The sequence below is a fragment of the Phalacrocorax aristotelis genome, chromosome 3, assembly GCF_949628215.1.
Source record: "Phalacrocorax aristotelis chromosome 3, bGulAri2.1, whole genome shotgun sequence".
Taxonomy (NCBI): domain Eukaryota; kingdom Metazoa; phylum Chordata; class Aves; order Suliformes; family Phalacrocoracidae; genus Phalacrocorax; species Phalacrocorax aristotelis.
This window is the reverse complement of record NC_134278.1, coordinates 74,627,901-74,644,549: the sequence shown is the minus strand read 5'-3', so window position 1 is coordinate 74,644,549 and position 16,649 is coordinate 74,627,901. Positions and strand designations below refer to the sequence as shown.

General features: G+C 44.0%; 1 protein-coding gene across 1 annotated transcript; it reads left to right on the top strand.

Annotated features, from left to right (window-relative positions):
- Positions 1–1,168: 1,168 nt before the first annotated feature.
- Positions 1,169–15,633, top strand: STX11 (syntaxin 11). The gene is made up of 3 exons (XM_075088023.1): positions 1,169–1,247; positions 10,346–10,550; positions 13,629–15,633. The coding sequence occupies exon 3, from the start codon at positions 13,634–13,636 to the stop codon at positions 14,498–14,500; it is 867 nt and encodes a 288-aa protein (XP_074944124.1). The 5' UTR covers positions 1,169–1,247; positions 10,346–10,550; positions 13,629–13,633; the 3' UTR covers positions 14,501–15,633.
- The last annotated feature ends 1,016 nt before the right edge of the window (positions 15,634–16,649 follow it).

The window sequence follows — 16,649 nt, the reverse complement described above, 5'->3', positions numbered from 1 at the left end:
CCTTGTTGTAACTGACAGTGGCTCAGGAAAGCACAGTTGCTCTTTCAGCTGCTACTTGCCACCAAGAAAAAAGTAACTCCTGTATTTTAAAATTTCCAGGTGCCAATTGTCTCAATGTTTTTGCAGTGAAAGGTGGGAAAAAGTACACCCAAATACATATCCAAAATGTTCAGGAAAAGCAAAAACTTCCTATTTCAGGACAACTTGAACAACCTCTATAACTACTTGTGTGGCTGATTAATGTGTATTATTAGCGTGTATTAAAAATTGTGTGACTGAAGTTGTGGGTTTGTTGTTGGCTTGTTTGGGTTTTTTTGTTTATTTGTTTGGGGTTTTTTTGTTTTGTTTTGTTTTAAAGTTAGAATGACAGGGAAGGTGGGTTTTTTCCCAGGAATGGTCTAAGTTATCAGAGTCGAAGTTACCACCCAAAACCGTGCTAGATTTGACCCTTACCCTGAAGCACCGCGCAAAGCGCACCCCTCTGCTTGCCCGCACTAGGCAGCAGCACGTTGTTTTAATTACGTTCCCAGCAGCTCCTTTGACGTCCTGTTTCATCACACACGGCTCAGGCCGGCAGGACGGGACAGACGGTGCTGCATCAAACAGCGGCCGGGGGTCCGGGGCCGGGGCCGAGGCGAGGCGGGGACGCGCCCCCGTCCCGCTCTTTCCGCCGCCGTGCCCCGACCGCCCCCGCGGGTTCAGCTCCCGGGGCCTGACCGCAGGCCCCGAGCGCCCCGTCACCCCGCTCCCAGGCAGGCGGCGGGGGTCGGAAAGCCCCCGCTTCCCGCCGGGGAGGCGAGGGCGAGAAAGGGCAGGGGCGTCCCTGGGGACGGCGGCGAAGAAACGGGCAACCTCAGCCCACCCACGCTTCCCAGCACTCACGGGGCGGACTTTCCCCCCACTAGGAGGTGGTGCGAGCCGGGCGCCGCCCCGAGGGGACGGAGGGGGAGGGAGACGACGAGCAAGAGGACGAGAAGGAAAAAGAAGGGCGCCCAGCCTGCGCGGCCGCCCCTCCATCCGCCCCTCGACGGCGGTGATTGACAGCCCACCAAGGGGCGGGGCGCCGCCATGCAAATCACCCCGCTCTGGCAGCCAATAGGCGGGTGCGCCGAGCGGCGGGGGCGGGACGCTCGCGGGGACCAGTGCTTGCCTCGACGGCGCGGACGCCGGGGCGGCAGCGGCACCTCGGGGAGCGGCGTGGGGGGAGCCCGTCCCGTCCCGTCCCGCACTGTCCTCTCCTGCTCGGGGTGAGTACCTGCCGGGATGCGGGGGGGCGAGACGGCGCTGCCCTCCAGGAACCGGCCGGGCTGGGCTGCCGTCGCCTCCCGGGAGGGAAGCCCTGCCGTACCCCCGAGGCGCGCTCAGCGTCAGCCGGGCTCCCCGGCTCCTTCGGGAGGGAGGGCAGCTCTGGGCCGGGCGCTGGGCTCCGGCGGGGGCGGCCAGCCCGTCACTTGCCCCGACACGGCGGGGAGTCCCGGTGCGTGGCCGGTGCTCGGCATCCAGCCCAGCGCAGCCCAGCGCTGCCGGCGAGGCGGGGCGGGCCGCGGGGGTTTTGGAGCGCTTTGCAGCTCGGTTTTGCATACGAGTAAGCGAAACTGCCCCGTTTGAGTCGAGAGGGGAAGTCTGAAGCCCGGCGGCAGAAGGGACGGCAGGGGACAGAGACCGGGCTTTTGGGTCTGGGGATGCCTTAGCTGCCCTTGGGTAGCTCCGGTCCCTCGAGGGGCAAAGGGGGCGGCTCGGTTTTGCGCAGGGTGAGGGAAAACCAGAGGCGCTTTCAAATAGGAGTCTCCTCGTCCAGTCCCGACGGGTGGCTGCATTTTTAGCTGCCTCGTTTGTCTGGCTTAACGAGTATTGACATTTCATTCGCAGTGCTCATATGTGGTTATGAATACGCTTATATGTGGTTATGAATAGCTTCAGAGTCGATTTTGTAGAAAATCGGGTTTATATGCAAAATATAACTTTTACTCCTTTCTTGGGCATCATCAGGGCCAGATCTGCGAGTGGGTACCAAAGTTAGCGTTCTTTGATTGCTTCCTATTAATTGATATTAATTTCCTTTCCTACCAGTTAGAATTAGTACCCATGTATGTCTGAAATAACATGATGCATGTAACTGTGATACCAGGAAAGGAAATGACTGGCCTAAAACAGACATTCATACTTCTTGCTCCTGTTCTTTGGATCGTATTTTAGGAACCGCGTTTTTAAGCTGTCAGATGGCAGTACATGACTTTTTAAGACAATTTGAAGGATGCTGCCTTCTCACCAATGGTGTTACTCGCTATTTACATAGTTTTATATGGAAGTGGTGGGACTACAAGATGAGCGTAACTTTTTTTTTTATTCAAAACAGACCAAAAGTCTAACAGACGAACAAACTAAAGATCAACCTTAGGAAAGGATGGTTTAGATGCCTGGCACCTTTGATGACCTTCTTCTCACCTTATTTTTTTTTCACGGACTGCCTTGTATGACCACTGCTCTGAAACCGAAATTGAATGTTAAGTCATGTGGCAAATGTATCTGCTGTTTTGGCTGAGACTAAAACTGCAAGTCAACCTCTGTTGTTGTAAGAGATCTTCATGAAGAAGCTAAGTATGGTACATAAGATTCTGTGAGACATTAAAATGGGGATAATATGATAACAGTATCTTCTGGGCACTGCAGAGAAACATGATGCTATGGAACACAACTGTGTATTATATCAAAGTCTTGGAGATTTTGGGTGCTGCGGGGTTAGGCTCTATGTCTGACACCTTCCATCATATTATAACAGTAACCATGATCTGCTCCAAAAGGGAGAAATGGTAGTTGCTGCTGGTGCAGAAATAATAGAGGGGGAAAAGAATCTGCTAGGTGAAAAGAGTCACCCAAATTGCTCCCCAGCACGGTAGTGGGCCTGTGCTCACACGTACCCTGTGCTGGACACATGCTGAGACCAGGAGCGAGGGCACCGAACAAGTCATGGAAATGCAGGGCCATGGGGAGACTGTAAGACGTTGCCTAATCCATTCGGTGCATTGTAGCAGTACACCTAAACCAGACCTGAGAGAGGTTTCTGTAGCCTCTCTCTCTGTCCTCTAAGGAAGAGGGTCCCACAGTGCTCCCGCAGAGAAATGGTCTGATTTTCAGCTAGTCACAGCTAGTTCAACATAGATCTATTGTGTGAAACAAATGGTTTACTTCATGTGTTTCCAATGTCAACAAAGGGAGCAAACTGATCATTTCTCTTTTTATAAATTCATTTTATATGTTAGAGTGCTGTGTCTCTCTCCCTGGTCTTCTGCATGAAATGAATGTAATTCCTTCAACTCCTCTTCATCCAGGGTTGTATTTTCTAAACTGTTTGGAGACAGTGCCCAGTATGCTCTGACTTTCCTAGTACGATTACTGGTACATACTATTCCATACCAGGCTCGTCTCTCTTGAATTTCCTTTTATTTTACTTTTTTTTTTGTTAGTACTTCTCTTATTTGCCAAGATCATCTTAAATTCCCATAATTTCTCCTCCCCTCCACCACCAAATGCTTGCTTCCACTTCCTTCCAGTTCAGCGTCACCTGGAGACTGTACAGGCTCATGTTTGGTTCTGCTCTCCAAGTTGCTGATGGAAAATAAGGATAATCTCTGAGTGTGACAGAAACCAATCATAATGTTGGCATATTCAAAACCAGTTCTGACGGTGAGGAGACAACTGCTGTGCCAAGTATGAAGGTGCCGGACCAGTTACACTTTCCATTATCTTTTATCTGGCCCATCAATTTTCTTTGACTCTTTGGTCATCCCTGTAGTGCAGGGATGACAAAGCACAGTGCAGAAATTACTGAGGCAATGCTAATTTGATCCAATAAGCTCATCTCAGCACCAAATGTGGGGTTACCATTTTTCTGCAGTTTTGCAGAGAAGCCATTTCTAGTTACACTTGCATTTTGGACCGCCCCCCAAGACGTCGCCCCCGCATGAGCCATCTCTGGTGAGTAACATCATTCCCAGGTGAGCGGCAGCGCTACTCCTGCCAAGGACTGGCTCCTGGAAACCCACCTTGGGGAGCCGGCATGGGGCTTTGCATGAGGGGAGCAATGCAGTTCAGTTTCTACATCGGTTTTGATAGCTTTTGCTGATTGTGTCAGGCATCTTGAAATCTCATCTGGCCTATCACACAGTGTTTGGCACTTCTCATCTAGACCGTATTTCTGTAGTTTATCACAGCGGGAATGATGTCACATATCTTGACTGCAGAAGGCTTATCATGCGTGCAGCTTTTGCTATATCTACTACGACAGTTAACCTGTTAGTTGCCAAGATTATTCTTGACAAACTCACGTTCCCAAAAGCCAAGAAAGTACTGAATTATCCTGCTTTTCCTGCCATGCCTTTCCTCTGTGCCGTATTTGTGTTAGTGACAAACCACTTATTTTTGAACGCAAGAATAAACCTTGCATGAGCTTTGGATATGCCCAGTCAGAAACATATCCTCTAAGTACCACTGGCCAGTGTGTCCATAATTACTTCTATATCTTGTCTCAACTTCACTGGTACTTTGAATGGCCCTGTAAACACCCACGGACTGCTAAGTAGTGTAGAGTAATTGCCATAAAGCCTGCCAGTGCCTGACATGTCCTGGGGCTGAGGCTGTGGGTATGCATGTGTGGCTGTGGAGGTTATTTCCTGACTGAAACTATTTTGGTCCAATTGCATGGATTTTGCAGTAGGATCCAGAACTGAGCCTCATGTGTACTGGCCCATGTGAACAAGTACCAATAAAACACCCCATATTAAACTTTTTACTTTAAAAAAATCCCTTTAGAGTACTTGATCTCAGATTGTAAAACTGTATTGCGAACTTTAAATATGTGTGTATTTTAAAAAGGAATGCTGGTTGTGCTAATTTAAAAATGTCTGTAGAACATGTTGCTTCTGACTGATGATCACATGCAACCTCATGTTTCTACTTGGATGCCAATATAATGTCATAATCACTTATAAATACCACTGTGTGGTAGCAATATTAGTTATATTAATGTGCTAGGTACATAGCTATTTTGCTGAGCCAGTGTGTTTCAGGGTAGCCAAGGTGATTAATTAGATAATGTATATACTCACGGCACTGTAGTGACAGCACTGCCTGTGAGTCCGTCGCCTGATTTCCTTGCGCAGTGACTCATAACGATGCCGAGCTGTAGTAATTGCCAAGAAATGCGTGGATGGCCATCTCACTGTTTATGCTAGTGGTATGGTTCCGTCTGAGCTATTTGCTAAGCCCATGGAGGTACAGTTCACACTCCCCTTGTCTCCGTCCAGGCCAATTCTTACCTGAAGACCTTAGTTTTGCCTATGGCAGGAAGGACGGGCATGCTGCAGTAGCTAGCCGACAGTGCGCTGCATGTACTGAAAAGCACTGAAGGGGGAGCGATGGTGGGACTCTTCCCCGCCTCCTTGGGTAAAATACAGTCCTGTGCATGTTCATCTACTATTTTAGCAAGCTGTGCATGTTAAAACCGATCGGAGTCAGCTCACAGGTCTCAAGGATTCCAAGGATTTAGCAGGTTTTCAATATCTGCAGCTGCTAACGATATATTCTGTTTCTAGCACCCTTAGGAAAAGGAAGTGGCTACATTAGCCTTTCCTGTCCTTAACTTCCGTTCGTATACAGAAGCACGACGACTGCTGGAGAGAGTCAGCAATTTTGGGAAGGGGTTCAGACAAGGCAGTTGAAGACTTACACTTTTCAGTGGGCCGTGTAGTGAAGATGGAGAAACTTTTTTTATTTACAGCGTGGGTACGGGCTCCCCAGCCAAACAAAGCCAAATCTATATCCAGTTGCTCTTAGTGTGACTTCTGAGGAAAATTCAAGATACTGTGAATCCATCTTATTTTCTATCCAGGACTGAACACTTGTCAGTGGTGATCCACAGCTCTCCAATGAAAATGTAGACTACCCGGTAAATAGTAGCAGTCAACCTATGTACAACATGCTGTCCTCTCCAATGCAAGAGCAGCATTTACTTAGTATGTGCTACTGTGTAATAACAAGTTAAAACTTCAGAATTTTTTGCCAGTCTCTTCCCATATATGTGAAAAATGAAATGCATATTTTGTGTGCATTTAATATGTGCCAGCAGCTTCTCCTAGTTTTGATACTGGTGTCTGGAAAACCTGATAACCAGTCTGTGGAAAACACCAAAATAGTTAACCTTATTGAATACCTCTAGGAGGTATGAGATGCACCCTAGATCCTTGAATTTCCAATATGCTGTGGTACAAAACTTGAGTTACTTTATAGTGAAGATATTGAATACTGGTAAAAAATCTGTGTTAAGTCAAAGAACCTCCAAAGCTATCAGTATTCACGCAATTATTGCCTCATTACTTTGAGTTAGAGGCAACAAACTACTTGAATGTTCATTTTTTCCCCTAGGCCTTTCCTAGCCTTTATGGTAGGAAGGGAAGCACTGCAGACTTAGAGATTCAGACAACTGCAGAAATAGCCTGCAAAGAATGGAGCCATCCCTACCTCTCTGCATATATCCCTTATAGTAAATCACTTGATCTGGTACCAAGGGAGAGGCTGACACTTCAGCCCTGAGATATTTGCAACCGCATACACTTCTCACTGGGGTGATAGAAAGCATAAAGGAGGTGTTCTGCTGTACTCAGACTGCAGTGTGAACTGGGTAGTGTCTTCACTACCAGTCTTCAGATACCTTTGCGGCTTCTTGCTGGATTTCTGTAGTTTTGTAACTGGTGTTTTGTGTTAACTGATGTTATTTTCAATCCTGAATACATTTTGTCTGTTTTTAAACATTGCCCAATCCAAGAAACTCCAGAGAAGATAACTTCCTTTCAGTGAGGCCACAAAAAGATTTTTAAATGCTGATCTCTGTCATTGTTTATAATATTGGATTTAATACACAGATGTGATCTTAAAACAGCTCCAGAAGGCAATCTGTTCTAATCATTAGATTATGATTTTTGGTGCTTCCTTGAGCTCTTATAGATGAGAAGAAAAAAAAAAAAACAAAAAAGAGGAGTGATTTGAGAAATTTGAGCCTGCTGTTCCACCAGTGATGGGCATGACTGGGGAGACAGGCAGTTTGGTCTGAAAAGATGACTAGCACTCTGCTATGAGTCAATTAGAAGCTCTTTTGGAAAGAGGAGAACCTGTTGTAAACAATAGTCTGTTTTCCAAGTTAATTAATACTGTCAAATCTATTTTTGGACAACAGATAGCAGGCAAAACTATTAAATCTGCTCTAAGACAGTTGTTTCCAAAACAGGAAGATACTAGAAAATGGTGATTAAATCTGAGACTCCAACTCTTAAACGAAAGGCTTCAGCTGCGTTTAACACTTCTTTTACCTATATGTGACTTGCATTTTTTGTGCTACAGCAGCACGCTATTTGCCTTGTAATGGAGCGTGTCCGACTCAGCTAGTCCGAGTGGATTTCCATCAGCACTGCATCCCCTACAAGCAGTGTGGGAAGCTACTGGAATGTGCTGACGCACACTTGGCTATGAAGTAATTCTGCCTAGGAGCAGGTTCTTTCCTAATTGTTCACCACTTGTTTCTTGGGTCACATCTATTGTGTGTCATGCAACCAAGAGCGCATGTCATTCAGAGGCAGGATGATCCATGTGGGTTCGTAGTGGAGCACAAAAGGACTTTCTGAGGAAAAGAACTGCTGATAGAAATAATTTTTAGCTGGCTTGTTTTGAAATACCTGTTGTTCCTTAAATAGGCTACTTCAACTGCAGTACAACTTTCATCTTGTAAGGTCCTACTCAAGGCCGAAAAGGTTACTGACTAGACTTTTGGTAATCCACAAGCTGGTATTAACTGCCTTTTACGAATGCTGTAAAAAGAAAAAGTGTACACTGGCTTCCTTCCCAGCTGCTGGTGATGAAATATGGATGCTGTGCTGAAACTGCTGCTTTATTTCACCATTTGTCCCTAAACTCAGTGGTGTGGATACACAAATGTTAGACCTGAAATAAATACAGGTGTGCAACTCGTTCGTTACTGTAGAAATAACTTTTCATCCTTAAGTTATTTCTATGTAGATAGCAGGCTGCAGAACGTTAGCACAGCAATGGAAATATGCTATGCAGGACTCCTATTGGTATGTACATGGGGCTAACAGAAAGGGGGTTTGTGTATATGCACAGTGTTGGATTTTCAGAGTGGATTTCCTTTCCTGTCTGAAATCCCATGTCATGCAGAGTTGTGTGGAGCTGCAGTCTTATTGCAACAGGACAGCTTGTGTCTTTCCTCATGCATCATGGGAAAGCTAATCATTGTGGTGATTAATACCAAGAAGTAGTATGATAACATGAAGAGATGAGTAGCGAACATGTCCTCAGCTGACCATACTTGGTGGGTATCTGGTTTCAAAGTTGTAACCTCCGTAGTCATTACCTGGCCTGTATTTCCTGTGTGTGTGAGTGTGTGTTTGGGTGTACACACCATGATGGACTGCAGAAGGAACTTGGTTTTTACAAGGACAGATTTATCTAGTCCCAAAATACAAACATGGAAGTACATGTTCCAGTCTGAATATACACAGTATTTTAAAATAAAATCAAACTGACAGCTAATCTATTAAAACACACACTCTTAGAATTAAGGTTTTTATACACTTGGGGCTGATACTCCAGAGTAGTGGGTGTCTTGATATTCGAATATCTTAGATGTATCTTAAATAAACCTGTGCAAGTACTTGAATATATTTAGCGCTCATATTCAAATTAGCAAACTTTTGACCTAAGGCTGAGTACTAGAACAATTTAGACTGGACCTTTGGAGGACTAGATCCAGCCCCCCTCAAAACACACACGGGTAGTTCAGGTTGCTGAGGACCATGTCCAGTTGAGTTCTGAATATCTTCAAGGATGCAGATTCAAAACTTCTCTGGGCACCTTTTCCAGTGTTTCTGAAAGTTTTTTCTTTCCCTTTTTCCCCCTCTGCGATGTGGCTGGCTTTTCCCTTGTTTCCACTTGTGTCTGTTGCCTCTCGTGCTGTTGCTGTACACCTCCCTGAAGGGTCTACCCTTGCATTACGCAGCTGGTGACAGTAACAACATCTCCTTTGAGCTTCCAGTTTTCCTGGCTGAACACTCCCAGCTCTCTCAGCCTCTCCTCCTACGTCAGGTGCTCCAGCACCTCTGACTATCTCGGTGGCCTCCCCGGGATTCACCCCAGTGTGTCCATGACTCTTGCACCGGGGAGCCCCAGCACCAACACAACACTACAGATGTGGACCCCGAAGTGCAGATGGGAGGGGTCACTTCCCTCGACCACTTCTGGTACTCCAGCCCAGGGCGCTGCTGGCCTCATTTGCCACAAGGGCGCATTGCTGACTCATGTGCAACTTGATGTCCACCGGCACACCAGGGTCCTTTTCTGCAAGAGCTGCTTTCTAGCCAGGGAGCCCAACTTCTACTGCTGCACTGGGCCTTATATTAAGGGAGAGATTGCTGCTCATTTTAAAGATTGAGTGCTGAGGCTATCCCTAACAACATCCTATCAACATGTAAGTAGATGCAAACTTTCCTGAGTAACAGCAGCATCTGATAAAGGAAGTCAACTCTAAACACTGATCTGTCAGGCTGAAGTTTTTCAAATGGCTGTTCCCCCCTGCTCTCCCATGCTTGTTTGTTCATTTGTTTCAGCTCTTTAGTGTCAGTTCTGCCCCTGACACTATGGAAGAAATGCTTGAAAGTTATTGTCCTTCTCTTGGGAAGATCTAGTTCTTTGAGCAAAGGGTTCTCAAGGAAGCTGAAATCTAATCATTTTTTTGAACCTCACAGATCTTTTTGGCCAAATACTACAAACGTTAACCTACAGAGTAACTGAGCATGCTCTGGCATAAAGCAGAATAAGTGTCCTCTGCAATTTGTGGTGTTTGTGGCCTAATATGATGCTGAAATACAGGCAGAAAGTAATTTTCTTCCTGTCCTCCATCCTGTCCAGACACTGCAAGTAGATAAGCGTCTTGAAAATGAAGTGAGAAGCAGGCTAGGTGATGCACTTTAGAAAGAGAGAGAAAAAGACAGGACTCAGGGAGAATGAGAGAAGATGTCAAAAAGTCCCTGATTTTGCAGGGCTCTGAAGTCAGGCTTGAAGAGATGGCATCCATTTGTTAGGACAAAAAGAGCAATCACTTCAGCTGTAGAACCATTACCCTGACAGGTACAAGTCATCAATGCAGAGTTAAAAGATGCTAATGTTGGCCACCTTGAATGTAAGTTTTGGTATGTAGTTTCAAATAACGTAGGCTTTTAGAGCAACCCTGGGTTGAAGATTGTCAGTGCAACTGTAATTTGATCCCTCTGTTCACATTTAGAATTGGGTGCTACTGGATCTGCTGGATCACGGAGATCGTGAGTGATGCTGTACATCTCATTGGAGATGAGCTTCTCACAAGTGACCTCGATCCATGTGTTCATTCACTGATGTCCATCTTGTCTCTTCGCGATTGTACTCAGCAAAGTGCCTAAGGCTTGCAGCAGCGACCAAAGTTAGAAGGACCTGACTTCTGAACATATCAGGTACAAAGAACTGTGTTTCAGGTGTCTCAAGTGGGCGTCAGAACTCATCAAGAGTAACAGTGTTGTCCTTAATCACTCCAGGCTGAAACCTGTGTCTGCGGATGGGGCTGTTAGATCTGCCCTCCCCCAGAAGACTGGTACAAGTTTATGGAGCTTTCCAGAAATTTCACAGGAGAAATCCCTGAGGAAATGAACAATAATAACATAGCAAATGAACTGAATGGTGAATGTTAGATTTTAGATCGTACAACTTTTATCCAGCACATACAGACTGTAGGCAGAGGCTTGGTGGAAGTGATAGGACATGGGCCAGTGTTTAATTGCATGATCTTCCTGTGTGTAGGCAACATCATGGTGCAATCTGAGGCCACACTTGACAGCTCCTTACTCTTCTTTTAGTGTTTGACTTTTTAACCTTTCATGTTGTATTAAAAAATAGAGATGCTGCAGAATTAGTATACACATGAACTTATTACAGCATTAGTGTTTTCATGTTGTGAATTATCATGTATTTGTTTCGCCATTTCTTCCTAGTTTTTCTTTTATGTAACACCTTAAAATAGTTGTGGGTGAGAAAGATAAATTGCAAGTCATGCTTTTGAGGGTAGGGGGAAGGAAGGGTAGGCCTATTCCTACAAAACTATGAGTTACGCAGTAGCTCTTACTCAATGTGGTTTTCTGTTTGTTTTTTCTTTGAAAGAACAGAAAATAAAATGTAATTATTGTTGAGCCAGTTGTCAATCTGCTCTCTGTGGAAGGCTGATGAAATTTAGTTTTCCTCAAGGTCAAGGAACGGTAAGCACAAGGGCAACATAGTCCTGCACACACATGATTTAGTTTACAGAAACGGTACCTTGCTGCTGTGGATTGTCATTTTAAAGCCATCAAAAACATTGTTTGCTGTTTCCAAAGGTAGGGGCTAAACACAAAAAGAATAAACTGCAAAACACAACACGTGCCAGTTCAAGGATCAGACTAGAAGTGGGAAGACCATCAACTCCAGGGAAGCCAGTAAGAGTCAGGAATGCAGTCAGATGAGCAACGTGACTGGTTTTCAGAGCCACGTCTACATTTCAGGCGAAAAGCATCTCAGAAACAGTTAGTGATTAGAAGAGGTCTAAATAATCCTGAGGTTGCTAGATGCCTTTGTTCCCTTTCCACCGTGCTGTCTAGAAAATGGTCCACTTTTTCCAGACAAGAAGGGTAGGTGTTCTCACTGGCTCAGTGCCTCTAGGCAAACCTGGCCATACAGTTTTAAAACCGAGTAAACCTGGCTTTTAAGCTGCACCACACAGGGTTTTTTTTTCCTTTTAGATGGGGATTTTTCAATTTTTCATCTTGACGTTGTGATATGAGGTGAAAGTGTTGATTTTATTATTGCTGAGGGAGGCGGTAGAAAACCTTTCATTTCCTAAAGCTTCCTCTATATGGCTTCTTTATATGGTTGAATCTATGTGGCTTATGTTTTAAATTCAAACAATGATCTCATATGTTATGGATTCCTGAATGAAAGCTCGTCTCTTGGGCTATTAATGGACTTTCATGGTTTACATTGCTTGTAAAAGAATTGGTTTCAGTTGAAATTCACTTTTTCACTTCCATGTAAATGTGATCCTAATCAAGACACTTCTCAAGACCAGTATATACCCCCAACAAACAATACAAGCCCAAGACGCTGTGTCTGTGATGGAATTTTTCCCATCTCCTCCCTAACATCTTTAACACATCTAACAATCCCATGAAATGGATTATAAACTTGCAGTTTTAATTCGCATTAGATCTAGGTCTATTATACTGGGTACGTACACATGCAACTTTTCTTAACCTGGGAATAACTGATGATCCTATGAAGGGATGTGTCGTTCACAGTGGATAGCATGTTTGTAAATGCTGTGAAGATACTTTAATTCCTGGAAAAACAAAAATGAATCCTCCAAACACAGAGATCTGGAGATGTCCTGCTTGGTGCTGCTTCTTAACTTGGTTCTTTTTCTTATTAATTTAAATGAGGTCATGGGATGTACAGCTTTTGTGATGGGGGAAATTTTCAGCTTCCTGCTTGCTGTAACACTTGCTGCAGGGCTCCTGTTGAAGCTTTCAGATTTCACTTTCTGCAAAGACTTCAGGTCTAGAGTTTTAAGTAAACAACATACTTAAAGGAGACATGTTTTGTTACCACTTAACTGGTCTGCACAGATTACTCATTCTGTGGCTTTTTCATGAAATTTGTAGTTAAGTACGTCTGAGGCAAACACACAGAAAACAGACCCTGATCTATAACAACAGTGTTACTTTATTCCTTCAGCAGAATGTTTCCATCCTACAAAAAAGAAGGGTTGGGTGGATGGTTTTACTTAATAAAATGCTGCTATCACTGTTTTGTTTTGTCTGATGCCTGGTACACTATGGTCGATGGCATCTGGAGATCCTCAACGCTTGCCTTTCCTTCCCCCCCCCCCCCCAATTCTCTCTTGATACTTTCCACACCATTTCCCAAAACTTTTCTTTTCCAACTGTATTGTTAAATGCCATTTCTGAGAGGCCTCCTGCTCTTCTCCCAGGAAAAGCAAGCTTAGAATGACAGAGGACCTGTGACATTTGGGGAAGTTGGTGTAATGAAGGGTCAAGACCTAGAGGAGATTTCTCTAGTGAGCAGTGGTGGGAAGCGTCCAGTTACTAACACATCTACACATACCGATAGCCGAAGGCTTCCCACCATTTGCTCAAGAGTGTGCTTTTTTTCTCGAAGTGGAAGACTGGCATTTTTTGGGGGTTGGGGATTGTCTTATTTTTCTTTTGGATATGTCTTCAGGATTTGTTGTCTTCTCTCCTGTACTTCTTTCGTTTCTAAGCTTTGTAATTTCTAGAAGAGTGTTCTAGCACCAGAGTTTTGGATCTGAGATCTATCACCATGGCACAAATTTAAAATCTGGTATTTTTGGGTTATCTTTGATGTAGTTATGTCATCTATGATGTAGTTATAACTATGATATAGTTATTAGCGATGAACTTTCAACCCTTGTAAACCAGTATTTTATTTACTTTAAACTTCTTTCCTCCTGTGCCTCTGTTTTACAGGCAGGATGAAAGACCGGCTAAATGAGCTGCGTGAATTTGCCAGGTTACACAACCAACATTTTTCTGATAATGAGGATGATGAAAATTCACCCCATGATGTTCTCCTTTATGAGACTGATTATGCCTTGGAAATCCTTCATAAAGATATAGAGAACATCCGGACAGAAAATGACCACCTAAAAGAGGACGTCAAGCGGCTCCGAAAGCAAAACACACGCTTCCTTACTTCCATGCGCCGCCTTAGTAGCATCAAACGAGATACTAATTGTATTGCCAGAGACATCAAGGCCCGTGGAGAAAGCATCCACAGAAAACTCCAGATAATGAGAGATTTCAGCGAAGATGCAATAACAAAATACGGGGCTATGTCTGTCATTGCCAGGGTAGCGAAGAACCACTACGTTGACCTCATGCATGCATTTCAGGAAGCTATGTTTGAATACAACGCGACAGAGATGAACCAAAGGGAGAACTGCAAGATTCGAATTCAGCGGCAGCTAGAGATCATGGGCAAAGATGTTTCTGGCAACCAGATTGAGGAGATGATTGAGCAAGGCAAGTGGGATGTCTTCTCTGAGAATCTCTTGTCAGATGTTAAGGGGGCTCGCTCAGCCTTGAATGAAATCGAGACACGTCATAAGGAGCTGGTGAGGCTAGAAGGTCGCATTAAGGAAGTGCACGAACTTTTTCTGCAGGTGGGCCTGCTAGTGGAGGAACAGGCAGACACCTTCGATGTCATTGAGATAAATATGCAAAACGTTGAGGACTACGTAGGAGAAGCTAAAGAGCAAGTGAAAAAAGCTTTGGAATACAGGAGAAAACACCCGCTCAGAACAATCCTCTGCTGCTGCTTATCCTGTTGCAGGAGGTGACCATCCCACTGAAGCTATCACAAACCAACTCCAATGTCTTCAAATCAGGCGTTCCTTCCAGTGACTTTTCTATAATGACAACCCCTAGAAATGGGGGGAGGACTATTTTGCAGTTGGTTTTGTTCATTGCCTTTTTCCTAAATGTGCTGAAGGCTGTTCTATTTGAGAGCTCCTAGAAATGTCGATAAAATTATTTTTAATCTATTTTTAATTGAAATGTACTCGGTTGCTGTAACTAGAGGTGCAAGAAGGTCTCTGCAGAAATACTTTTTTTTCAGATGGGCGAGAAAGAGGAATGAATGATGGGCTGATAACTCAGCCTAGGGAAGATAAGAAATTTCAAGATGTAACTTTATTCTTATTTGTCAAAGTGAGTCTGCAGGCGGTGCAGCCTTACTGCCTGCGGTGACACGATACACCACAGAATCAGGAGGTTTCCATTTTAACTAGCTTGCAGCCTGCTTGCTGCAAATACTTGAACAGATTTTTGCTCTGTTTATTTGACAAAATACTGAGGCTGTCAGCAGGAGCAGGACACAGAACTAGTATCTATTTCAACTTGACTTCCACCTGTCATGAATCTTAGCAGAAGTGTCTGCATCTTAAATGATAACACGCATGTTTTGCTCTGTGTGCAAGTGATTGTTTTTCTCCATTTTGAGTACCCGCAACTTTGTCCAGGTGGCTAGAAGCACTGCAACACTGAGGCACCTCACTGACTTTTAAATTGAGCCACCGTCTGTACTCTCAATTTTAAAACTGCCATGCTTTTATGCTGCTAATACATTTTTTCCTGCCAATTAACACTTCAGCCAGAAGAGATGCATGCAGTGGCCTTCTGCAGAAGCACCTGTAAGAAGACAACATTTAGGGGGTGGAGAAAGCATTTTAGGGTCTCCTGTGCTGGCCCATACACACAAGCAGTTTTAGTGGAAGGATTATCCTGTCAATAGACTTCTATTTTTTTATAAGCATTGATTGAATATGGATTTTTTGTTAACTATTTTGAATAACATGAAGGATTAAATTTATTAACATGCAATTTTACCAGTGTACAAAAACTACAACTTTTCTCCATTATTAGTAAATCTCCACCTGGGAAAGGAAATAGACATATTTGTTCAGTACACATGAAGAAGAAAGAAAACAACATTTTAATGTCATTTCAGTGCTCTTTTCAAGCTTAGAAGTAATCACTCCTTTTCTGTGAGGGGAGTCTGCGCGTAGTAGGTTTGGAATATGAGGAGGGAATAGAAGATTTGCAACCCTGGAAACCACTGAGTGTTGTCAGTGAAACTTGTTCTTAAAAGATCTGGTGAGCAATTATAGCTCCTGCTTCTGGAGGTTTTCCAACTATAGTATTTCTAGGTGGCTTCCTGATACACTGTGATCTATTGCTATCCTTTGAATTAATGCAGGACATTTTTTCAGAAGTTAGTGACTTTTTTTTTTTAAACGCTGATCCTATTTGTACCTATTTTAATAAATATATTTAAACATTTCAAATATTTTGCATTTGGGAGTTTTCCTCGGGAGATGCGCATAGCCATCTTCCTGCACTAATTGCAACAAAACTTTTCCCTTCTGATCTTTTGCACACTAATTTTCTATGTGAAAAAACACCCAAACATTTCTTACTATTTATATTGATATAGCCAAATGGCAAAATAAATTCAGCTTCCAAGCTTTTCTATCCTAGTGGGAAATGCTCTTAGCCAGACAGGCTTTTTTACAGAAATAGAGGCTAAACAGATAACTCTTCTCAGAAACTTTTCACTGAAGCACCTGTCTGCGATAAGATGGAAGAGTGAGGAACACCAATCTTCTAAACTAGAAGATATTTTGATATTCAGTGATGTCCTGATGATGTCAGTATTATGCTTGCCTGAGGACCTCTCCAACAACCCAATGTTCAAACTCGAAGTGGGAGAAAGGAGGGTATTGAGCTGGCACCATGACTACTGCTTTGGTGCTACTCACGAAGACAAAGCTGTTTACTCTGTAGGTGCTGCCATTCAAGTCAGTGGAACTGTGCATTTGTAGAGGAATACCCTAAACCTCCGAGGGTCAGTGTATGGGCATAAACCAATGAAGAATAAAATATGTATTTCATTTTGTCTGCATATTCTTAGCACTCACCGATGCTTTT